At 37.8% G+C, this 26,609-nt stretch overlaps 1 protein-coding gene across 2 annotated transcripts in view; it reads right to left on the bottom strand.

Annotated features, from left to right (window-relative positions):
- Positions 1-26,609, bottom strand: part of ALMS1 (ALMS1 centrosome and basal body associated protein) — a 227,426-nt gene that overhangs the window by 50,890 nt on the left and 149,927 nt on the right. For both annotated transcript variants that reach the window (XM_047854528.1, XM_047854529.1), the window contains 2 exons: positions 23,948-24,085; positions 20,179-20,349 (listed from right to left, as the gene is read on the bottom strand). In XM_047854528.1, the coding sequence (XP_047710484.1) occupies positions 20,179-20,349; positions 23,948-24,085 (309 nt within the window). The remainder of the gene's footprint in view (positions 1-20,178; positions 20,350-23,947; positions 24,086-26,609) is intronic.

Raw genomic sequence — 26,609 nt, 5'->3', positions numbered from 1 at the left:
TATTATTTATATTATTTTGTAGAAAAGAAAATTCCAATCCTACCAAAAGGCAGCAAAATAGAATAAACTTCCATACATTTCTGGTAGATTCACCAATTGTTAACATTTTGCTACACTGGCTTATCTATCACAACCTGCAAGCATATGCATATTACTTACATATTATCTGAACCATCAGAGAATAAGTTATAAATATCATGTCCTTTCATCCTGGGATACTATAGTGTATATACCCTAAAAGGAAAGGCATTCTCTTACGTACCATGGTATAATTACCAAATACATTTAATTTAACATTGATATGATACTAATGTGAAGATTATGTTCAAATTTCAGCAACTTTCCCAAAATTGTCCTTTATAGTAATTTTTCCCCCGGGGTTACAGTCCAATCTAGAATCATGACTGCATTTAGCTGCCATGCCTCATTAGTCTCCTTTGATCTAGAATAGTTCCTCAGCTTTTGTCCTTTATGACACCTATGTTTTTGTTTTTTTTTTTTCAACATTTATTTATTTTTGGGACAGAGAGAGACAGAGCATGAACAGGGGAGGGGCACAGAGAGGGAGACACAGAATCGGAAACAGGCTCCAGGCTCTGAGCCATCAGCCCAGAGCCCGACGCGGGGCTCGAACTCACGGACCGCGAGATCGTGACCTGGCTGAAGTCGGATGCTTAACCGACTGCGCCACCCAGGCGCCCCTATGACACCTATGTTAAAAAAAAAATTAATGTTTATTTCTGAGAGAGAGAGGGAGAGTGAGTGCAAGTAGGGGAGGCGCAGAGAGAGAGGGAGACACAGAATCTGAAGCAGGCCCCAGGCTCCCAGTTGTCAGCACAGAGCCTGACGTGGGGCTTGAACTCACGAACTGCAAGATCATGACCTGAGCCAAAGTCAGACACTTAACCGACCGAGCCACCCAGGACCCCTGGCCTTGACAGTTTCGAGAAGTACCAATCAAATATTTTGCAGAATGTTGTTCATTTGTTTTTCTCATGAATAGACTGTGTTACAGGTTTGGGGGAGGAAGACTTTAAAGTGCCATTCTCATTACATATTAAGGGTACATACTGTCAGCATGACTTATCACTGTTGGTGTGGACTGTGACCACCTGGTTGAGGTAGTGTTTTCGTCAGGGTTCTTCACTGTAAACTTACTCTCTTTTTTCTTCCCATATTAAACTCTTTGGAAGGAAGTTATTATGTGCAATCCATTCTTAAAGACTAGGGAATTATGTTCTACCTCCTTAAGGGTAAAGTGTCTACATACTCCATACATACTCAGACATTTGGGATTCTGCACAGAACTGTCTATTTGCTCCCATTTATTTATTCAATCATTTATTTATATCATTATGGATCCATGAATGTTTATTCTTTGGTTATAATTCAATACTACTATATTACTCAAATTGCTGGAACTTTGGTCACTAGGAGCTCTTTTACTTGGTTCTTGTGTCCCTTTGACATACTCTCCATCACTTTAAGGTTTTCTCCTTACTTTCTAGCACTACAAGATGCTCCAGGCTCATCTTCTGTATTTCCTGTTCCAATCGTAGAATCAGCCATTTTTCCAGAAAGCCCTGAAAAATTGTCTTTGTGGGTCTCATTTTTGCTTGTTACTTCTATTTTTTATACTTTTTCACTCATGGTGTCTATGAGTTTGGCATTTGGGGGCATATTCTGAGGTCTGGGTTGAAATTCCTTTAAAGAGATGTGCATTTGCTTCAGCCTGGCATGAGTTGGCACTACTTGGGCCATTAAAAAAATTTTTTTTAAGTGTTTATTTTTGAGAGAAAGAGACAGAGTGTGAGCTGGGGAGGGGCAGAGAGAGAGGGAGACACAGAATCTGAAACAGGCTCCAGGCTCTGAGCTGTTAGCACAGAGCCCAACACGGGGCTCAAACCCATGAACTGTGGATCATGACCTGAGCTGAAGTCGGACACTTAACCGACTGAGCCACCCAGGTGCCCCTTTTACTAGGGCCATTTTAAATAAAATTCTGGGTTGCAGAATTTTCAGATACACATGTAGTTTACTGCACTGATAAACTGTACCAGTGCAAACTTCACAACTATAAACCTATGTGAGAGCTGCTCTGTAGTTACAAATTCTGAGGATGAATTTGTTACTGCCATCTTTCCCCAGACCTGCTACTGAGGTTAAGACAGGCAAGTTTCCTTGCTTTACTCTTCTGGATGGATGTGTTTATTTCTTATTATTCTTTTACTAGATTGCAGCCTACTGGAAACCCAGCTTTAAGCAGGACTTTTTCACTATGGGTGTGCCCTAAGTTCTAGATTTTGTTCACAACTTCACGTAGACCTTAAAAATAAATCCCAGATCTATAGACTTCAGTGAAACCCTTAGGGTGACAATCTGTGTTAGTGCTTAATTATGCCTAGGGTGGGTTCCTGCCTTCACCTTATTTTTTGGGACCTGAAGATACTTAAATGTTATGTCAACTCTTAAGTTTTAGAAGATAGTTTTGATATTTTTATCTAGCATTTTAGTTATTTTCTTAAAGGGAGTTTTTCAGGATAGCTAATCCACCACCTTTCCAGGTATAGATATATAGAAAACAAAAAGCAAAATGGAAGATATAAATCCAACTATATCAATAACAAATATGGATTAAGCAATTCAATAAAAAGGTAGAAACTGTTATTTTTTTTAAACATGATCCAATTATAAGCTGTCTACAAGACACATATTTTATTAAAAAAAAGTTTTTTAAAATGTTTATTCAGTTTTGAGAGACACAGTGTGAGTGGGGGAGAGGCAGAGAGAGGGAGACACAGAACCCGAAGCAGGCTCCAGGCTCCAAGCTGTTAGCACAGAGCCTGACACGGGGCTTGAACCCACAAACCAAGAGATCATGACCTAAGATGAAGTCGGACGCTTAACTGACAGAGCAACCAAGGCACCCCAAGACACATATTTTACATATAAAGATACAAATAGATTGAAAACACAAGGATGGAAAAACATGTATCATGTAAACAGCAATGATGAGAAAGCTGAAGTGGCTATATTAATATCATAAAAAACAGATTCTAAAATAAAAAATGTTCCTACAGATAAAGAGGGATATTTCATAATGAAATAAGGTCATGTGTGAGGAAAATATAAGAATTATAAACACGTATCAAAAAAAAGAATTATAAACACATATCTACTATGATAAGAGAGCAGTAAAATACAGGAAGCAAAAACTAACAAAAAGGAGGAAGAGACAATGAAAGAAAAAAAAGTTGGAGACCTCAATATGGCATTTTAAAAAATGGATAAAACAACTAGACAGAAAAGTAACAAGGAAACAGAAGACTTGAACAACACTATAAACCAACTAGACCTAATACTTATCTATAGAACATTCTACCTAACGAGCAAAATGTACATTCCTCTAAAGTGCAAATGGAATGTTTGCCAGGACAGACCACATGCTAGGCCACATAACAAACCTCAGTAAACTTAAAAGGATAGAAATAATACAAAGTACGTTCTCCAACTACAGTAGAATGAAATCTGAAATCAACAGGAGAATGAGACTTGGGAAGCTCAAATATGCTGAAATTAAACAAAACATTCCTAAATAACCTATGCGGAAAAAAACCCGAGAAATCAGAAAATACTTTTAATATTTCTCTGATGATGAGTATGAGTATCTTTTCATGTGTCTGTTAGTCATCTGGATGTCTTCTTTGGAAAAGTGTCTATTCATGTCTTCTGCCTACTTCTTCACTGGATTATTTGTTTTTTTTGGGTATTGAGTTTGGTAAGTTCTTTATAGATTCTGGATAATAATCCTTTATACGATATGTCATTTGCAACTATCTTCTCCCATTCCAGTGGTTGCCTTTTAGTTTTGTTGATTGTTTCCTTCACTGTGCAGAAGCTTCAATCACACTGAGAAACTACCTCACACCTGTCAGAATGGCTAAAAAAAACAACTCAGGAAACAATAAATGTTGGCCATGATGTGGAGGAAGGGGGACATTTTTGCACTGTTGGTGGGAACGCAAACTGGTGCAGCCATTCTGAATAACAGTAGAAAGGTTTCTACAAAATTAAAAATAGAGCTACCCTATGACCCAGCAATTGCACTATTAGGTATTTATCCAAAGGATACAAAAATGCTGATTCAAAGGGGCACATGCACTCCAATGTTTACAGCAGTGCTATCAACAATAGCCAAATTATGGAAAGAGCTCAATGTCCATCAGCTGATGAATGGATAAAGAAGATATGACATATTATACAATGGAACATTACTTGGTGATCAAAAAGACTGAAATCTTGCCATTTACAACAATGTGGATGGAACTAGGATGTATCACGCTAAGAAAAATAAGTCAGAGAAAAACATCATATGATTTCATTCATACGTGAAATTTGAGAAACTCAACAGATGAACATAGGGGAAGGGAAGGAAAGATAAGATAAAAACAGGGAGCCAACCATAAGAGACCCCTAAATACAGAGAACTGAAGGTTGCTGGAGGGGAGGTTCATGGGGGGATGAGCTAAACGGGTGATAGGCGTTAAGGAGGGCGCGTGATGGGATAAGCACTGGGTGTTATATGGAAGCGAAGAATCACTGGGTTCTACTTGTGAAACCAATACTACACTGTATGTTAACTGATATTTAAAAATACAAACATACATACATACATACATACAAAAAATAAAATGGGATCCAAAAAAAGGAAAATATTTTTATAAATGACAAAAACTTATGGTATACAGCCAAATCTTAAGAGGAAAACTTATACTTATAAGTACCTGTATCAAGAAAGTAGAAAGATCTCAAGTAAAAAACCCTAAACTTTCACCATAAGCATTGGAAAAAGAGCAAATTAAAACTAACGCAAACAGAAAGAGGAAATTATAAAGATCAGAGTGGAAACTAATCAAAAAGAAAATAAAAAAGGAAAAAATAATTGAAACCAAAGGTTGGTTCTCACAAAAGATCAATAGCAACAAAAAAGATCAACAAAATAGATAAACTTTAGCTAGTTTAAGCAAGAAAAAAACTGAGAAGACTCACATCAAAAATTAAAGAAAAAAACTTTACTACCAATCTATTACTAATAAATTTATTTTATTTGAAGAAATAAAAAGGATTATAAAGGAATACTATGAACTATGTATACCAACAAATTAAATAACTTAAATGAAATGGACAAATTCCTAGAAAGTCATAAACCACTAAAAATGACTCAAAAAGTAATAGACAATTTGAACAGACCAAAAGCAAGTGAGGAGTTTGAGTTAATAATAATAAAAAAATTACCTACAAAGTAAAGTCGAGACACAGACAGCTTCATCCTTGAATTCTACCAAATATTTAAAGTTTTAACACTAATTTTTCACAAGTTCTTCCAAAAAATAAAGAGAAGGGGACACTTGCCAATTCATTGTATGAGGCTAGTGTCACCGTGATAATAAAACCCAACAAAGACATCACAAGAAAACTACAGACCAGTATCTCTTATGAATATAGACACAAAAAGCCTCCACAAAATACCAGCAAACTAAAATCTAGCAATATATAAAAAATATTATACACCTTCACCAAGTGAGATTTATTCCACAAATACAAGGTTGGTTCAACATCCAAAAATCAAAAGAATAAAAAGCAAAACTCACTTCTTCATCACAAAAGACACAGAAAAAGCATGTGACAACACCCAACCCTTTTCTTGATAAAAACGCCCAACAAACTAGGAATAGAGGGGAACTTCCTCAATCTGATACAGAGCATCTATGGAAAACCCACAGCTAAAATCATACTCAATATTTAAAGACAGGATGTCGGCTCCCTAGACAGGAACATAAGGATGTCTACTATGCCACTTCTATTTAACATAGTGCTGGAGGTACTAGTCAGAGTAATTAGGAGAGGTGTGGGGAGGACATGCAGATTGCAAAGGAAGTAGTAAAACTACATTTGCAGATGACAAGATCTTGCATCTAGAAAGTCCTACGGAATACATAAAAAATTTTACATTAGAACTACTAGGGGCACCTGACTTCAGCTCAGGTCATGATCTCATGGTTTATGAGTCTGAGCTTCTCATTGGGCTTGCTGTTGTCAGTGCAGAGCCCACTTCGGATCTTCTGTTCTCTCTCTGCTCCTCTCCCACTAGTGAATGCTATCTCTCTCTCAAAAATAAATAAGCAATAAAAAAGTTTTATATTAGAACTACTAAATGAGTTCAGCATGGCTGTGGGATAAAAAGTAAATATAAAAAATCGATTCTATTGTTGCACATTTACAATTAATAAACAAAAAACAAATTAAGAAAACAATTCTATTGTAATAGCATCAAACAAAATTAAAATATTCAGGAATAAACTTAATGAAAAAGAGCAAACTTGTATTCTTAAAACTATAAAATGTTGTGGACAGAAATTAAATAAAATCTAAATAAATGGGAAATATCCCATTTTTATGGATTGGAAGGCTTAACATTGTTTAAAAGGCAATTGTTCCCAGCAATCCAGGCCTTCGTACGGAAGGTAGAAAGGTCTCAGGTATACAACCTAACCCTACATCTTAAAGAGCTAGAAAAAAGAACAGCAAATAAAACCCAAAACCAGTAGAAAATGGGAAAAAATAAGGATTAGAGCAGAAATTAATGCTATCGAAACCAAAAAAACAGTAGAACAGATCAATGAAACCAGAAGCTGGTTCTTTGAAATAATTAACAAAATTGATAAACCACTAGCCAGTTTGATCAAAACGAAAAAGGAAACGACCCAAATAAATAAAATCAAGAATGAAAGAGGAGAGATCACAACCAACACAGCAGAAATAAAAACAATAATAAGAGAACATTATGAGCAATTATACGCAAAAAAAAAAAAAAAAAAGGGCAATCTGGAAGAAATGGACAAATTCCTAGAAGCATATAAACTACCAAAACTGAAACAGGAAGAAACAGATAATTTGAACAGACCCATAATCAGTAAAGAAATCAAATTAGTAATCAAAAATCTCCCAAAAAACAAGAGCCCAGGGCCAGACGGCTTTCCAGGGGAATTCTACCAAACATTTAAAGAAGAGTTAACACCTATTCTCTTGAAGCTGTTCCAAAAAAACAGAAATCGAAGGAACACTTCCAAACTCTATGAAGCCAGCATTACCTTGATTCCAAAACCAGACAAAGACCCCACTAAAAAGGAGAACTATAGACCAATTTCCCTGATGAACATGGATGCAAAAATCCTCAACAAGATATTAGCCAACCGGATCCAACACTACATTAAAAAAATCATTCACCACGACCAAGTGGGATTTATACTGGGATGCAAGCCTGGCTCAATATCTGCAAAACAATTAAGGTGATTCATCACATCAATAAAAGAAAGGATAAGAACCTTATGATGCTCTCAATAGATACAAAGAAAGCATTTGACAAAATACAGCATCCTTTCTTGATAAAAACCCTCAAGAAATTAGGGATAGGAGGATCATACCTCGAGATCACAAAAGCCAGATACAAACGACCCAACGCTAATATCATCCTCAATGGGGAAAAACTGAGAGCTTTCCCCCTAAGGTCAGGAACTAGACATGGATGTCCACTCTCGCCACTGTTATTCAACATAGTATTGGAAGTCTTAGCCTCTGCAATCAGACAACACAAAGAAATAAAAGGCAACCAAATCAGCCAGGAGGAGGTCAAACTTTCACTCTTAGCAGATGACATGATACTCTAGGCGGAAAACCCAAAAGATTCCAACAAAAAACTGCTAGAACTGATTCATGAATTCAGCAGTTTCAGGATATAAAATCAATGCACAGAAATAGTTGCATTCCTATTCACCAACAATGAAGCAACAGAAAGAGAAATCAAGGAATCGAATCCCATTTACAATTGCACCCAAAACCATAAAATACCTAGGAATAAATCAAACCAAAGAGGTGAAAAATCTATACACTGAAAACTATAGAAAGCTTATGAAAAAAACTGAAGAAGACACAAAAAAATGGAAAAAGATTCCATGCTCCTGGATAGGAAGAACAAATATTGTTAAAATGTCAATACTACCGAAAGCAATCTACATATTCAATGCAATCCCTAACAAAATAATACCAGCATTCTTCACAGAGCTAGAACAAACAATTCTAATATTTGTATGGAACCAGAAAAGACCCCAAATAGCCAAAGCAATCTTAGAAAAGAAAACCAAAGCTGGAGGTATCACAATCGTGGACTTTAAGCTGTATTATAAAGCTGTAATCATCAAGACAGTATGGTATTGGCACAAGAACAGACACTCAGATCAATGGAACAGAATACAGAACCCAGAAATGGACCCACAAACGTATAGCCAACTAATCTTTGACAAAGCAGGAAAGAATATCCAATGAATAAAGACAGTCTCTTCAGCAAGTAGTGCTGGGAAAACTGGACAGCGACATGCAAAAGAATGAACCTGGACCACCTTCTTACACCATACACAAAAATAAACTCAAAATGGATGAAAGACCTAAATGTGAGACAGGAAGCCACCAAAATCCTCGAGGAGAAAGCAGGCAAAAACCTCTTTGACCTTGGCCACAGCAACTTCTTACTCAACACGTCTCCGGAGGCAAGGGAAACAAAAGCAAAAATGAAATATTGGGACCTCATCAAAACAAAATCTTCTGCACAGCAAAGGAAACAATTAGCACAACTAAAAGACAACTGATGGAATGGGAGAAGATAGTTGCAAATGACATATCCAATAAAGGTTAGAATCCAAAATCTATAAAGAACTTTTCAAACTCAACACCCCCCAAAAAACAAATAATCCAGTGAAGAAATGGGCAAAAGACATGAATAGACACATCTCCAAAGAAGACATCCATATGGCCAACCAACACATGAAAAAATGCTCAACAGCACTCAACATGCTCATCACTCAACATGCTCATCACTCAGGGAAATACAAATCAAAACCACAATGAGGCACCGCCTCACCCCTGTCAGAATGGCTAACATTAACAACTCAGGCCACAAAAGGTGTTGGTGAGGATGCAGAGAAAGAGGATCTCTTTTGCACTGCTGGTGGGAATGCAAACTGATGCAGCCACTCTGGAAAACAGTATGGAGGTTCCTCACAAAATTAAAAATAGAACTACCCTACAACCCAGCAATTGCACTACTAGGTATTTATCCAAGGGATACAGGTGTGCTGTTTCAAAGGGGCAGATGCACCCCAATGTTTATAGCAGCAATATCAACAATAGCCAAAGTATGGAAAGAGACCAAATGTTCCATCAATGAATGAATGGATAAAGATGATATGGTATATATATATATATATATATATATATATATATATATATATACATACACACACACACACACACACACACACACACACACACACACACAGGAGTATTACTCGGCAATCAAAAAGAATGAAATGTTGCCATTTGCAACTATGTGAGTGGAACTAGAGAGTATTATGCTAAGTGAAATTAGTCAGTCAGAGAAAGACAAATATCATATGACTTCATTCATATGAGAACTTTAAGATACAAAAAAGCTGAACATAAGGGAGGGGAAGCAAAAATAATATAAAAACAGGGAGGGAAACAAAACATAAAAGACTCTTAAATATGGAGAACAAGAGAGGGTTACTGGAGGGGTTGTGGGAGGGGGAATAGGCTAAATGGGTGAGGGACATTAAGGAATCTACTTCTGAAGTCGTTGTTGCACTATATGCTAAGTAACTTGGATGTAGATTAAAAAATAAAAAATAAATAAAAAAAATAATTTAAAAAAATAGAAAGCAAAAGTTCCCAAAATGACCACAGATTGAATACAATCCATACCACAATCCTAGCTGATTTCTTTATAGAAATTGCCAAGCTGATTCCAAAATTCATATGGAACTAAAACAGCCAACACAATTCTGAAAAGACAAAGTTGGAGGACTCAAACTTCCCAATTTCAAAACTTAACTACAAAGCTATAGTTATCACCACAGTGTGGCACTGACACAGGGAGAGACATAAAGATCAATGGAATAGAATTGAGAGCCCAGAAAAATATCCAGGCATCTATGGTCAAATGATTTTTGATAAGGGTGCCAAGCCCACTTAATGAAGAAAGAAGAAGTCGTTTTAACAAATGGTGGTGGGACAACTGTAGAGTCACATGGAAAAGAATGAAGTTGGACCCTTATCTCACACCATATACAAAAATTAACTCAAAATGGATCAAAGACATAAAAGTAAAACTAAAACTATAAAATCTTTAGAAGAAAACCTAAGGATAAATCTTCATGACCTTGGATTTGGCAAAGGATGGTTAGGTATGCCACCAAGAATGTGAGCAACAAAAGACAAAAGAGATAGACTTCATCAAAATTAAGAACTTTTCCACTTTAAGGGATATCATCAAGTGAAAAGACAACCCACAAAATGGGAGAACATATTTGCAAGTCAAAATTTTGATAGAAAAAAATGTGTCTAAAACACATAAATAAATCTTAGAACTCAATAAAAAGAGAAATAACCCAAATAAAAACCACACCAAGTTCTGAATAAATATTTCTCCATAATAAGATGTACAACTGGTCAATGACCACACAAAAAGATGTTCAACATCCTTAGTCAACAGGGAAATGCAAATCAAAAGCAAAATGAGAAACCAGTTTATACCGACTAGAATGGGTACAATCAAAAAGTGAGATAATAAGAAGTGTTGTTGAGAAACTGGAATCCTCATACACTGCTGGTGGGAATGTAAAGTAATGCAGCAACTTTGGCATATAGTCTGAGAATTCCTTAAATGATTAAATATAAAGTTATCACATGACCCAGTAATTCTACTCCTAGGTATATACTCAAGAGAAATGAAAACATATATCCATACAAAAACTTGTACATAAATATTTGTATAGAAGCATTACTCATAACAGCCAAAGAGTAGAAACAACCCAAATGTCCATCAATGGGTAAGTGGATAAACAAAATGTGGAAGATTGAGGGAAGATGGCGGCGTAGGAGGATTCTGGGCTCACCTTGTCCTGCTGATCATTTAGATTCCACCCACACCTGCCTCAATAACCCAGAAAAACGCCAAAAGACTAGCAGAACGGATTCTCTGGAGCCAAGCGCAGACGAGAGGCCCACGGAAGAGGGAAGGAAGGGGGACAGACGGTGCGCGTAACACGGACTGGCGGGCGGGAGGGAGCCCAGGGTGGAGGGGCAGCTCGTTGGCCAAGCAGAGACCCCGAGTCTGGCTTGCAAAAGCGGAGGGGCCGGACGGAGTGTGTTCTGACAGCAAGCGGGACTTAACATCTGGAAGGTTATAAGTTAATAGCTCTGCTTAGAGAGCGGGAAGGCTGGAGGACAACAGGAGGGAGAGTTGTTGAGCCCTGGACGACAGAGCTCAGCTTGGCAGGGAACAAAGGCGCTCGCTAGCGCCATCTCCCTTGCCCATCCCCCAGCCAAAATCCCAAAGGGAACCAGTTCCTGCCAGGGAACTTGCTTGCACTGCGCAAACACCCAACGCTGTGCTTCTGCGGATCCATCCCTCCGGTGGCGGGTCTGACTCCCTCCGGTGCCAGAGGGCTCCTCCTGAAGCGGATCACCGAAGGATAAGCGAGTTGAGCCTACCCCTCCAACCCCTGTGCACCTTGCCGATCCACTCCAGCTAATATGCCAGATCCCCAGCACCACAAGCCTGGCAGTGTGCAAGTAGCCCAGACGGGCCATGCCACCCCACAGCGAATCCCGCCCCTAGGAGAGGGGAAGAGAAGGCACACACCAGTCTGACTGTGGCCCCAGCGGTGGGCTGGGGGCAGACATCAGGTCTGACTGCGGCCCCGCCCACCAATGCGAGTTATTGAAGACAGCACAGGGGAAGTGCCCTGCAGTTCTGCACCACTCCAGGGACTATCAAAAATGACGAAACGGAAGAATTCCCCTCAAAAGAATCTCCAGGAAATAACAAGAGCTAATGAACTGATCAAAAAGGATTTGAACAATATAACAGAAAGTGAATTTAGAATAATAGTCATAAAATTAATCGCAGGGCTTGAAAACAGTATAGTAGGACAGCAGAGAATCTATTGTTACAGAGATCAAGGGACTAAGGAACAGTCAGGAGGAGCTAAAAAAAATGCTATAAACGAGCTGCAAAATAAAATGGAAACAACCACGGCTTGGACTGAAGAGGCAGAGAAGAGAATAGGTGAACTAGAAGATAAAATTATGGAAAAAGAGGAAGCTGAGAAAAAGAGAGATAAAAAAATCCAGGAGTATGAGGCGAATATTAGAGAACTAAGTGATGCACTAAAGAGAAATAATCTATGCATAATTGGTATTCCAGAGGAGGAAGAGAGAGGGAAAGGTGCTGAAGGTGTACCTGAAGAAATAATAGCTGAGAACTTCCCTGATCTGGGGAAGGAAAAAGGCATTGAAATCCAAGAGGCACAGAGAACTCCCTTCAGACGTAACTTGAATCGATCTTCTGCATGACATATCATAGTGAAACTGGCAAAATACAAGGATAAAGAGAAAATTCTGACAGCAGCTAGGGATAAATGTGCTCTAACATATAAAGGGAGACCTATAAGACTCGTGACCAATCTCTCTTCTGAAACTTGGCAGGCCAAAAAGGAATGGCAGGAAATCTTCAATGTGATGAACAGAAAAAATATGCAGCCGAGAATCCTTTATGCAGCAAGTCTGTCATTTAGAATAGAAGGAGAGATAAAGGTCTTCCCAAACAAACAAAAACTGAAGGAATTCGTCACCACTAAACCAGCCCTACAATAGATCCTAAGGGGATCCTGTGAGATAAAGTACCAGAGACATTGCTCCAAGCATGAAACCTACAGACATCACAACAACTCTAAACCTATATCTTTCTATAATAACACTGAACATAAATGGACTGAATGTGCCAACCCAAAGACATAGGGTATCAGAATGGGTAAAAAAACAAGACCCATCTATTTGCTGTCTACAAGACTCATTTTAGACCTGAAGACACCTTCAGATTGAAAGTGACGGGATGGAGAACTATTTATCATGCTACTGGAAGTCAAAAGAAAGCTGGAGTAGCCATACTTATATCAGACAAACTAGACTTCAAATTAAAGGTTGTAACAAGAGATGAAGAAGGGCATTATATAATAATTACAGGGTCTATCCATCAGGAAGAGCTAACAATTATAAATGTCTATGCACCGAATACGGGAGCCCCCAAATATATAAAACAATTACTCACAAACATAAGCAACCTTATTGATAAGAATGTGGTAACTGCAGGGGACTTTAACACTCCACTTACAGAAATGGATAGATCATCTAGACACATGGTCAGTAAAGAAACAAGGGCCCTGAATGATACATTGGATTAGATGGACTTGACAGATATATTTAGAACTCTGCATCCCAAAGCAACAGAATATACTTTCTTTTCAAGTGCACATGGAACCTTCTCCAAGATAGATCACATACTGGGTCACAAAACAGCCCTTCATAAGTATACAAGAATTGAGATCATACCACGCATACTTTCAGACCACAATGCTATGAAGCTTGAAATCAACCACAGGAAAAAGTGTGGAAAACCTCCAAAAGCATGGAGGTTAAAGAACACCCTACTAAAGAATGAGTGGGTCACCAGGCAATTAGAGAAGAAATTAAAAAATATATGGAAACAAATGAAAATGAAAATACAACAATCCAAAGGCTTTGGGACGCAGAGAAGGCAGTCCTGAGAGGAAAATACATTGCAATCCAGGCCTATCTCAACAAACAAGAAAAATCCCAAATACAAAATCTAACAGCACACCTAAAGGAAATAGAAGCAGAACAGCAAAGACAACCTAAACCCAGAAGAAGAAGAGAAATAATAAAGATCAGAGCAGAAATAAACAATATAGAATCTAAAAAAACTGTAGAGCAGACCAACGAATCCAAGAGTTGGTTTTTTGAAAAAATAAAATTGATAAACCTCTAGCCAGGTTTCTCAAAAAGAAAAGGGAGATGACCCAAACGGATAAAATCATGAATGAAAATGGAATTATTACAACCAATCCCTCAGAGATACAAGCAATTATCAGGGAATACCATGAAAAATTATATGCCAACAAACTGGACAACCTGGAAGAAATGGACAAATTCCTAAATACCCACACACTTCCAAAACTCAAACAGGAGGAAATAGAAAACTTGAGCAGACCCATAACCAGTGAAGAAATTGAATCAGTTATCAAAACTCTCCCAACAAACAAGAGTCCAGGACCAGATGGCTTCCCAGGGGAGTTCTACCAGACGTTTAAAGCAGAGATAATACCTATCCTTCTCAAGCTATTCCAAAAAATAGAAAGGGAAGGAAAACTTCCAGACTCATTCTATGAAGCCAGCCTAACTTTGATTCCTAAACCAGACAGAGACCCAGTAAAAAAAGAGAACTACAGGCCAGTATCCCTGATGAATATGGATGCAAAAATTCTCAATAAGATACTAGCAAAACGAAGTCAACAGCATATAAAAAGAATTATTCACCATGATCAAGTGGGATTCATTCCTGGGATGCAGGGCTGGTTCAACATTCGCAAATCAATCAACGTGATACATCACATTAATAAAAGATAAGAACCATATGATCCTGTCAATCGATGCAGAAAAGGCATTTGACAAAATTCAGCAACCTTTCTTAATAAAAACCCTCGAGAAAGTCAGGATTGAAGGAACATACTTAAGCATCATAAAAGCCATTTATCAAAAGCCCACAGCTAACATCATCCTCAATGGGGAAAAACTGAGAGCTTTTTCCCTGAGATCAGGAACACGACAGGGATGTCCACTCTCACCACTGTTGTTTAACATAGTGTTGGAAGTGCTAGCATTAGCAATCAGACAACAAAAGGAAATCAAAGGCATCAAAATTGGCAAAGATGAAGTTAAGCTTTCACTTTTTGCAGATGATGTGATCTTATACATGCAAAACCCGACAGACTCCATCAAAAGTCTGCTAGAACTGATACATGAATTTAACAAAGTTGCAGGATACAAAATTAATGTACAGAAATCAGTTGTACTCTTATACACTAATAATGAAGCAATAGAAAGACAAATAAAGAAACTGATCCCATTCACAATTGCACCAAGAAGCATAAAATACCTAGGAATAAACCTAACCAAAGATGTAAAAGATCTGTATGCTGAAAACTATAGAAAGCTTATGAAGGAAATTGAAGAAGATATAAAGAAATGGAAAAACATTCCATGCTCATGGATTGGAAGAATAAATATTGTCAAAATGTCAATATTACCCAAAGCTATCTACACATTCAATCGAATCCCAATCAAAATTGCACCAGCATTCTTCTCGAAGCTAGAACAAGCAATCCTAAAATCCATATGGAACCACAAAAGGCCCCGAATAGCCAAAGTAATTTTGAAGATGACCAAAGCAGGAGGCATCACAATCCCTGACTTTAGCCTCTGCTACAAAGCTGTAATCATCAAGACAGCATGGAATTGGCACAAACACAGACACATAGACCAATGGAGTAGAATAGAAACCCCTGAACTAGACCCACAAAAGTATGGCCAACTAATCTTTGACAAAGCAGGAAAGAATATCCAATGGAAAAAAGACAGTCTCTTTAACAAATGGTGCTGGGAGAACTGGACAGCAATGTGCAGAAGATTGAAACTAGACCACTTTCTCACACCATTCACAAAAATAAATTCAAAATGGATAAAGGACCTGAATGTGAGACAGGAAACCATCAAAACCCTAGAGGAGAAAGCAGGAAAAGACCTCTCTGACCTCAGCTGTAGCAATTTCTTACTTGACACATCCCCAAAGGCAAGGGAATTAAAAGCAAAAATGAACTACTGGGACCTTATGAAGATAAAAAGCTTCTGCACAGCAAAGGAAACAACCAACACAACTAAAAGGCAACCAACGGAATGGGAAAAGATATTTGCAAATGACATATCGAACAAAGGACTAGTATCCAAAATCTATAAGGAGCTCACCAAACTCCACACCCGAAAAACAAATAACCCAGTGAAGAAATGGGCAGAAAACATGCATAGACACTTCTCTAAAGAAGACATCCGGATGGCCAAAAGGCACATGAAAAGATGCTCAATGTCGCTCCTCATCAGGGAAATACAAATCAAAACCACAATCAGATATATCACCTCTTGACAGTGAGAGTGGCCAAAATAAACAAATCAGGAGACTATAGATGTTAGAGAGGATGTGGAGAAATGGGAACCCTCTTGCACTGTTGGTGGGAATGCAAATTAGTGCAGCCACTCTGTAAAACAGTGTGGAGGTTCCTCAAAAAATTAAAAATAGATCTATCCTATGGCCCAGCAGTAGCACTGCTAGGAATTTACCCAAGGGATACAGGAGTACTGATGCAGAGGGGCACTTGTACCCCAATGTTTATAGCAGCACTCTCAACAATAGCCAAATTGTGAAAAGAGCCTAAATGTCCATCGACTGATGAATGGATAAAGAAACTGTGGCTTATATACCCAATGGAGTACTACGTGGCAATGAGAAAGAATGAAATATGGCCCTTTGTAGCAACGTGGATGGAACTGGAGAGTGTTATGCTAAGTGAAATAAGTCATACAGAGAAAGACAGATACCACATGTTTTCACTCTTATGTGGATCCTGAGAAACTTAACAGAAACCCATGGGGGAGGGGGGGAAAAAAAAGGTTAGAGTGGGAGAGAGCCAAAGCATAAGAGACTCTTAAAAACTGAGAACAAACTGAGGGTTGATGGGGGGGTGGGAGGGAGGGGAGGGTGGGTGATGGGTATTGAGGAGGGCACCTTTTGGGATGAGCACTGGGTGTTGTATGGAAACCAATTTGACAATAAATTTCATATATTGAAAAAAAACAAAAACAAAAACTAAAAGTGGCATATACATACAATGGAATATTATTCAGCCACTAAAATGGATAAATTTTTGATACATTTTATTACTTATATGAAACTAAAAACACCAGCTAAGCTTTACATGATTCCATAATAACTAATTATTGTATTAAGGTCCAGAATAGAAAAATCTACAGAGACAAAGTAGATCAGTGGTAGGTGATGAGGAGGTAGAGGGATGATAGCTAAGAGTATAGGATTTGTTCCTGAGGTGATGAAAACATTCTAAAATCAACTGTGTTGATGGCTGCACATTCCTAAGAATAGGGTAAAAACCACTGAACTGCATACTTTAAATGGGTGAACCGTACCATATGTGCATTATATGTCAATAAAGCTCTTTATAAATGTTCTATGGGCACTTGAAAAGTTTTAAAGTTTTTTTAAGGCATAGAAACATTTCTACATATCTATGATCAACCTCATTATTTGCATTACTCCAGGATGTATTTTCAACTATGCTTTTTATAAATAATTTCATTTCTATGATCTCTCATGAGCCAAGCATGTATATTCAACTTCTCTACTGCTATTCTGTATTGTCCATTTCTCCTTGAAGGTTCTCTAGAGTTTTCTGCTAGTGTATGGTCTGTTCTGCATTCCTCCCATCGCCAAGCAAAATTCCTTTTCCCCAGTTAAGCATCTTTTTCTCATGTTACATATATTTTTATGCTAATTCATGGTTAAAGAGTTATGTGTAATAGCCTCTTTGTGGATTGCAAATCAGTATAAAAATACTCCTCCTTAAGAGAGGGAGGGAGGCAAACCATAAGAGACTCTTAAATACAGAGAACAAACTGAGGGTTGATTGGGGGTGCAGGGGAGAGGGAAAATAGGTGATGGGTATTGAGGAGGGCACTTGGTGGAATGAGCACTGGGTGTTGTATGTAAGCGATGAATCACGGGAATCCACCCCCAAAACCAAGAACACACCACATACACTCTGTGTTAGCCAACTTGACAATAAATTATATCAAAAAAAATATTCCTCCTTAATTCCTGCAACAGTCTGGGTGTTGTCTATATTAATATCATGTCTCCATATTTCTTTTTAATATATATCTAGTTTTCCTTTATTTTCAACCATTCTGTGTCATTTTATTTTCAATGTGTATGCTATATAGCATGGACCTCAGCTTGTTTTTTAACCTAATTTGAGAAGTTTTTTTTTTTAATAGATCAATTTATCCCATAAATGTTTATATTGTCTTATATATGTCTTCCATTATCGATTTTATGGTATTTTCTTTTGTTACAAACTTACTTTTTTCTTTTTTCCTCCCTTTATTTTCCTGTTACTCTTAGCATTTTTCTAAATAGTTTGGATGTTTTGTAGTTTGATTTTAACTCGTTTAGAAGTAACTTTTAGAATTTTAAATACTGTAACTTATAAAGCTTATGAAAGAAACTGAAGCACAAAGAAATGGAAAAACATTTTATGCTTATGGATTGGAAGAATACATATTGTTAAAATGTCGATACCACCTAAAGCAATCTACACATTCAATCTCTATCACAATAACACCAGCATTCTTCATAGCTTGAACAAACAATTCTAAAATTTGTATAGAACCAAAACAGACCCCAAATAGCCAAGTAATGTTGAAAAAGAAAACCAAAGCTGGAAGCATCACAATTCTGGACTTTAGCCTATATTACGAAGCTGTAATCATCAAAAAATGACACAGAGATCAATGGAACAAAATAGAGAACCCAGAAATGGACCTACAAATGTATGGCCAACTAATTTTTGACAAAGCAGGAAAGAATATCCAATGGAAAAAATACAGTCTCTTTAGCAAATGGTTTGGGAAAACTAGACAGCAATGTGCAGAAGAATGAACCTGGACCACTTTCTTACACCATAGACAAAAATAACTCAAAATGGATAAAAGACCTAAATGTAAGATAGGAAACCATCAAAACCCTACAGGAGAAAACAGGGAACAGCCTCACTGACCTAGGACACAGCAACTTCTTACTTGACATGTCTCCCGAGGCAAGGCAAACAAAAGCAAACATGAACTACTGGGACCTCATCAAGATAAAAAGCTGCTGCACAGTGAAGGAAATAATCAGCAAAACTAAAAGGCAACCAACGAAATAGGAAATGACATTTGCAAATAAGATTTCGGATAAAAGTTAGCATCCAAAATCTATAAAGAACTTATGTTCTATATATTCTTTTATGTTAGAAATAGGGGGCCATGGGTAAAAAAAATAAGATAAAAAAGAGAGGAAGGCACACCCCTAAGAGACTCTTTAATACAGAGAACAAACTGAGGGTTGCTGGAGGGGATATGGGTGGCAGGCTGGGCTAAATGGGTGACGGACATTGAGGAGGGCACTTGTTGGGATGAGCACTAGGAGTTATATTTAAGTGAGGAGTCACTGGGTTCTACTCCTGAAACCAACACTGTATGTTAACTAACTTGAATTAAAAAAAAACAAAAAACAAAAAACAAAAAACCAACAACAACAAAGAAAAAGAAGTAGGGGGGCATGGGTAAACATAAATCTGATCCTGGATCTTTTTTACTGTAATTTAAAAAAAAAATTTTTTTTTTTCAACGTTTATTTATTTTTGGGACAGAGAGAGACAGAGCATGAATGGGGGAGGGGCAGAGAGAGAGGGAGACACAGAATCGGAAACAGGCTCCAGGCTCTGAGCCATCAGCCCAGAGCCTGACGCAGGGCTTGAACTCACGGACCGCGAGATCGTGACCTGGCTGAAGTCGGACGCTTAACCGACTGCGCCACCCAGGCGCCCCTATTTTTTAAAAGTTTGTATTGAGGCTCTTTCCGTCTTTATCACAGTCTTCTGGAATGCCTTCAGATTATAGGTTTTCCCTATTTCAGTAATGAGACATGATCCTTGATTTCTAGTACTATCAGCCTTAAAGTATTTGTTTGTGATCCTGTTTCTAAGTTCAGAACATCTTTTCCCAATGGTAACAATTATCTTACAAATCATTATATACATCTAACACACATAGCACTGATGTGATTTTCATGAGAAAGCCAAAAAAAAAAAAAAAAACAAAAGAAAGAAAAGAAAAAAGAAAAAAAGAAAAGAAAAGGAAAAATGGATCTCTATTTAAATCATGAGGCAATATTATCAGAATAAAATGGAAACACACAGACACAGGCTCTGCCTCTCTCTCATTCTCTGTCACTCCTCCTCGTCCTCCCCGCCAACTCCCAATCCCTAATCCGCAACTCCCCTGCCCCAATCCCATTACCTGCAATATCTATCTGCAAGGATTCTTGATCTTCTGTCCAGGCTTCCTTAGGAACTGTCCTCTTACTATGGATCTCTTCATTCTGTTTAATGGCTTCAGTGTCTGGTGGACTTTCAATCTTTATGTTTTGTAGTCGAGCTGAGGGCTCTGCAGCAGCAGCACCACTAGAACCTAAGAGAGGTAAATTAACACAGTATCCAGACCCGGAAGTTGACAAAAAATATTTTTAAATGCCTCTCAAGCATCTAATATGTGAAAGGCACTGTTACTGATATTTTAGAAAAAAATAAAAAGACCATTTAGAAATGTGTTTAGAAACTCTTAATCCAGGGGCGCCTGGGTGGCTCAGTCAGTTGAGCATCCGACTTCGGCTCAGGTCATGATCTTACGGTTCGTGAGTTCGAGCCCCACGTCAGGCTCTGTGCTGACAGCTCAGAGCCTGGAGCCCATTTCAGATTCTGTGTCTCCCTCTCTCTCTGCCCCTCCCCTGTTCATGCTCTGTCTCTCTCTGTCTCAAAAATAAATAAACATTAAAAAAAAATTAAAAAAAAAAAGAAACTCTTAATCCAAACTGGAGTTTAAAAATGTACAAAAACAACTGTCATACAAAATAAAAGAATCATAGCATAAGAGAAAGACAGATAAAGAAATATATGTACTCAAAGGAAGAGAAACTACCTCTAGCTAGGAGGATCACGAAAGAACTCTAAAATAAAATACTGATTTGGGAATGTGTTAGAATACACATTGAGATAGAAAAAGAAAGGCATTGTAGGCAAAGGTAACTACATATAAAAACAATAAAGTCAGGAAAGCAACTGAACATCTAAGAAATAGAGCAAGTATATGGTTTATTTGAGTATACAATTTATAAAGAAAAGAGGTGTCTGAAAAGTTGTTTGGTAGTTGATTATACTGTTCTGAAAGACTGTGGTAAAAGGGTTTAGATTTTACTCTTAAGGACAATGAAAACTTTTTGATTATGAGATTAACGTGATCTATTTCTGGAACATTCATTTAGCAACAGCAAAAGGGGGGGTAAAATTTTGAAGCGTTGCCCAGAACACAACATAACTTGTGAAAAAAAGCAATACACAAAAAGAGAAGTGGCTAATTATGCTCCAAAATGTTTCTATTTACAGTCGTGGCAGAGACTACCAGCTGTCCTCTGAAATCCATTTTCCTTTCCTCCAAAATAAATCGCTGACAATAGAGTGGCAAGGCTCGGTGGATCTTGTGTCCTTCATATTCCTCCCAGTGAGTGCCTTCATGAGCACAAAATCCATCTGCAGCCATATACTGGTTTAGAATCCGAGGCAGAAGCAATTGCAGGCAACCAGTGTCCCTAGTCCTGTCCCTAGGTTACTAAAGAGCAGCCCTAGCCATCAGCCCTTGGAAACAATTCTGAAAAGGAACTGGCATCAAAACAGAAAAACAATGGGCTTTGGAAGATTTTGATTTGGCCGCCTGCTGGGTAAAAGAAACTTTCCCTAAATGTTTATTTGGGGAAAGAAAAAGCAAGTTTATCCTGGCTCTTGAAGTATTATTTAAAGCTCAACTGAAGAAGTAAGAAGTAAGCATTAGTTGAGAAGTACAAATCCAATCCCACCTTAGATATCCAAGTATTTTCAGACTATATGGTCACTCCCATGATGCCACCAGAATTTACCTAATTCTAGAATATGTACCCCTTGGACTTGTCTATGGAGAACCTCATGAACTGTCAGTCTGATGAGCAGAGGACTGCAACTCTTAGACCACAGGATTCGCAAATGCCCTGTCTTATCATAGTTTAAAGAGAGTTTTCATGGAGACATTAAACCAGAGAACCTGCTCCTTAAATGAACTGAGAATTTAAGATTACGGTATATTACGGTATATGGCCTCATCCTCCAGAACCACCCACTGCGGCACCATGGACTACTTGCCCCCTGAGATGATTAAAGGCTGAATGCATGCTGAGAAGGTGAATCTCTGGAGCCCTGGGGTTCTTTGCTATAAATTTCTAGTTGGGAAGCCTTCTGCTGAGACAAACACATACCAAGAGATCTATAAAAAAACAACAACCCGTGAGCTGAATTCACATTCCCTGACTTTGTACCAGAGGGAGTCAGGGACCTCTTTTCTAGGTAAAGCATAACCCTAGCCAAAGCCTGATTCTCAAAAAAGTACCTGAACACTCCTGGATCACAGCAAATTCATCAAAACCATCTAGTAGCCAGAAAAAGCTAAGATTCAACTTTGAATCTTTCCATCTTAAGAACCTTACAGGGAAGAGTGTCTGAGAGGCTCAGCCGGTAGAACATGTGACTCTTGATTTCAGGTTTGTAAATTCAAGCCCCACACTGGGTGTAGAGATTACTTTAAAAAAAAAAAAAAAAAAAGGAACCTCTCAGGGAGAGAAATCCCTATGATGCCAGGGCTGCTGTAGAATCTGTAAAGAACCAGCTACTGGCATTCATCTTATTGCTGACTGCCTGCCTCCAATCTAGAGCATTACAGATTTTTTTTTTTTTTTTTTGCTGAGCAGGTAGTTCTTTGGTCTCCTATTCAGAAAGTTTTACTTCAGTAAAGATGACACTCTGAAATGAAGGAAGCCACAAGACCTGTGCTAACTTCACTGGTTTCATAATATGGGGGCAAGGTTGAATTGCAGCTACCCCACAGCCTGTTTTGAGTAAGGCGTCCTTGTGGAAGATGAAGTCAGGGTCTGGCTATGGGAAAGTGACTGCTTTGTTCTTACGTGATCACTTAAAGAGCTGTGCAATAACCTTCCAAGTACCTGAGAGGCTGTGTGTATCTTACTGGGTGGCCAAGTCTGGAAAAGCTTCAGAATGAACATGTGATTCTTTTTTTAAAATGCTAAAATGAAGATTTTTGTTTTTGTTTTTGTTTTTTAAAATAGAAACTTGGTTTAATTGGGCATATGGTTACCAGAATAAAGATTATATTTCCCAGCCACCCTGGCAACACAGCTTGATGTGAGCGTGTGACTAAGTCTGGCCAATAGAATGGAAGGGAAATGAATGGTACATGTAACTTTTGAGAAATATTTAAAAGAAGGAATATATTTTTTTCTTTTCATTTCTTCCTTTCTGTTTTCTGTTGGCTGGAATATGGGCCTGATGGCTACCATATGAGAATGGAGGCTAAAAGTGTTGGAACAACAGGAGAGACAGAGCTTTGTTCCTTGATACAGTGGAGTACCAGGTCATCCATGGATGTCTATATCTGGATGTTTACAAGAAAGAGAAAAAATTCCCTGTGTTCTTTTAAGCCAATGCTATTTTGTTTTTGTTTTCATCTCTCAGAGCCAAAATGAATCCTAACTTAAACACACTATTATAGGCATTTTCAATTAGCATAATCCCATTGAACTAAATTAACAGGATAGGTAGTTAGAAGTAAACAAGCTGAATTCCTAAAGAATAAAAGGCTTATGTACAACAATGGTATTAGAGAGTGAGCATCTCCTAGAACTAATTTTTTTTTATCAGTAAAGTTTTTAAAAGTCCATTAAGTGAATTTTTGGCAATGAGATTAACTTGTGTACTATCTTTCCAAAGTTCTCCAGAAATGTCTTAAAGAGCTTTAAAAATGTTAATTTCACCAGTTAATCTATACCAAAAACTTGCAGCTAATATCCTATTTCACATATGAGCAACACAGAGAAAAGCTGAAGACAGCAAGGGAATAGAGAATACTTGGCTGTTTATACTCATTTTAGAAGGCTAGAAGAAAATAATATGCAGATAATCCAGTTAGTTACCTGCAGTGGCTGTCTCCAAGAATTCTTTCTCTTCAGGTTGGGCAGCCTTAGCCACCACCTTTTTACTGTAGATCTCCTTTTTCTGGTTTTTGTCTGAAAGGCTCTCATCCCCACTGACAGAAACTTGAACTTCGGCATCTGGAATAATGACATCATGTGAAAAGACAACAGGACAAAGGAAAAGACAATAAACACAATAGGCAAGTAACCCCCCACTCAAAAAAATAAGCCTCAAACAAAAACCCAAACCTCTTCATACATCAAGAAAAAAAAGCATCTCCTAGGCCCCACCATATAAAAGCTATGACAATTATGGTGGGTTTACAATATGAATTGGAAAGTTTTCCATATTTTTCTGTATACGACGATGGTTTAAGTAAAATACCATTTTAAATTAAATCTGTTCTTTGCTGATTTGACACAACAGTTAAAAAAAAAAAGATCAGGTATTTTTTTCAAAGTAGAAAAGTAAATTTGAACTCCTCTTTTGAGTTCTTTGGTCTATTCCAAGTTTTTGTCACTTTGTTGAGGCAATTTTGATATTTCATACAATCCTAGAAAAGCATCTAGAAAAGCACCATTTAGATTTCATGTATAATACTCATATGATTTTTTAAGATCTCCTGAAATTATATCCTTTTAAAATTGTCTAATACTTTCTACTTTCTTTCTTGGTCATACTTGCTAGAGATTTATCTATCTTATTGGTCTTTTTTAATCAGCTCTTTTCTTTTTTATTATATGAGAAAACCCAAGTATAAAACAGTATTACTAAATATATTAAAATCACCAATGCAACAACTAGGATAACAGTCATCATACAGTTAATAACGTTTATATATTTTTAAACTATTTTATTTTTAAATGTTTATTTTTTAGAGAAAGAGAGAGGGAGGGAGGAGAGAGCAGAGAGAGAGAGAGAATCCCACCTGGGTGTTCTACACTGTCAGTGTAGAGCCCCACATGGGGCTTGAACCCACAAACCATGAGATCATGACCTGAGCCAAAACCAAGAGTCAGATACTTAACCAACTAAGCTACCAGGTGCCCCACTTTATTTTAGAGAGAGACAGTATGCATGAGTGGGCTCTGAAAGGGGCGGGGGGGGGGGGGGAAGAGAGAGAGAGAGAGAGAGAGAGAGAGAGAGAGAGAGAGAGAGAGAGAATCTTAGGCAAGCTCCATGTTCACCGCAGAGTCAAATGTGGGGCTCGATCCCATGACCCTGGGATTATGACCTGAGCCAAAATCAAGAGTTGGATGCTCAACCAAATGAACCAACCAGGTACTCCAAGGTTATATGTTTTTACAATGGGCTGAAAAGAGATACATCTCTTATTGCTAAGTATGGATATTTTTCAACAACAACAACAAAATCAGAAAAGCAGTGGACATTACTAAAGACATAACATAATGTGTCTCCCAAAGAGCTTAAGAAATGAAATATTACAGATATGATTTCCTGTTGTAAAGCCTTAGTGATACCATTCTCTGCCTTTTCAGCAGAAACCTTTAGGCTGAATTTAGAGTTTATCAATCTCTGATGTTTCTGATGTTTTTACTATATTGCATGTATTATCCACAATACACGGGGCCCCCTTGGTGGCTCAGTTGGTTAAGTGTCTGACTTCAGCTAAGGTCATGATCTAGTGGTTCAAGAGTTCAAGCCCCACATCGGGCTCTCTGCTGTCAGCGTGGAGCCTGCTTTGGATTGTCTGTCACCCTCTCTCTTCCTCTCTCCTGCTTGCTCGTGAGCACACAACGTGCATGCGCCCTCTCTCTCTCAAAAATAAACATTAAAACAAATAAGCAAACAAAAAAACAAAACATGCCCAAACTGGAACATAGAACTACCCTATGCTTAAAATCTGCCCTGGGATCAGTAGCACCTATTTGGCTAATAGCTATGCACAGGAATAAAAAACTGTAAATGGAATAAAGCAACACAGTTACACATGTAGAATTTTTAGTGGCCCCTGGAGTCTCCATTTAATAAATACTACCATGTATCAACTAAAGAAGTATAGTACCAAGGATGGAGAGGAAAAAAAAATCAAGCAGGTCCCTAAATATTAAAAGCTCTTATAAAATAGTAAGGCCTTTATCTGGGGATAAAATTGAAAATTCAAATAGCCACAGTGACCAGACAGATAAGGTAGATGAATGAAGCAGACTGGCTCTGAGAAGTGGAGAATTAAAGCAAACAGGAGAATGTACATCTTCTCTGCAAGTAACAGCCATGACTCAGGGGCAGGTGATCATTGCCATGAAGGAATGCAAGCTGAGGGCAACCAGATATTCTGATTTTTCCAGGGAAGACCTAAATCTTATTTTTAAATGTCAGCAGCAAAATGAAAAGAAAATTTAAAATACCATGTGAGCCATATACTTCCAACCTATGAAAATATTAGTTTGTACCATCTGACAGATAAATTCATGAGGCAAATTTAATCAAGATTTTCTGGATTTCAGTTTGTAAAATATACCTGATTGGATATTTTTTTATTCCAAAAGTTGCAATCTATTTTATTTCCCACAGTGAAAATACAGCTTATAGTTTTAAGAAGCCTGTGAAGCATTTTGAAAGATTTCATAAATATTTTACCTTCTTATACACACCCAATAAAACAGCTAACAGAAAAGTTTGCATAACACCAGAAATAAG

This window comes from Prionailurus viverrinus, chromosome A3 (assembly GCF_022837055.1).
Source record: "Prionailurus viverrinus isolate Anna chromosome A3, UM_Priviv_1.0, whole genome shotgun sequence".
In the NCBI taxonomy this organism is placed as follows: domain Eukaryota; kingdom Metazoa; phylum Chordata; class Mammalia; order Carnivora; family Felidae; genus Prionailurus; species Prionailurus viverrinus.
This window is presented reverse-complemented; position numbering and strand designations above follow the sequence as displayed.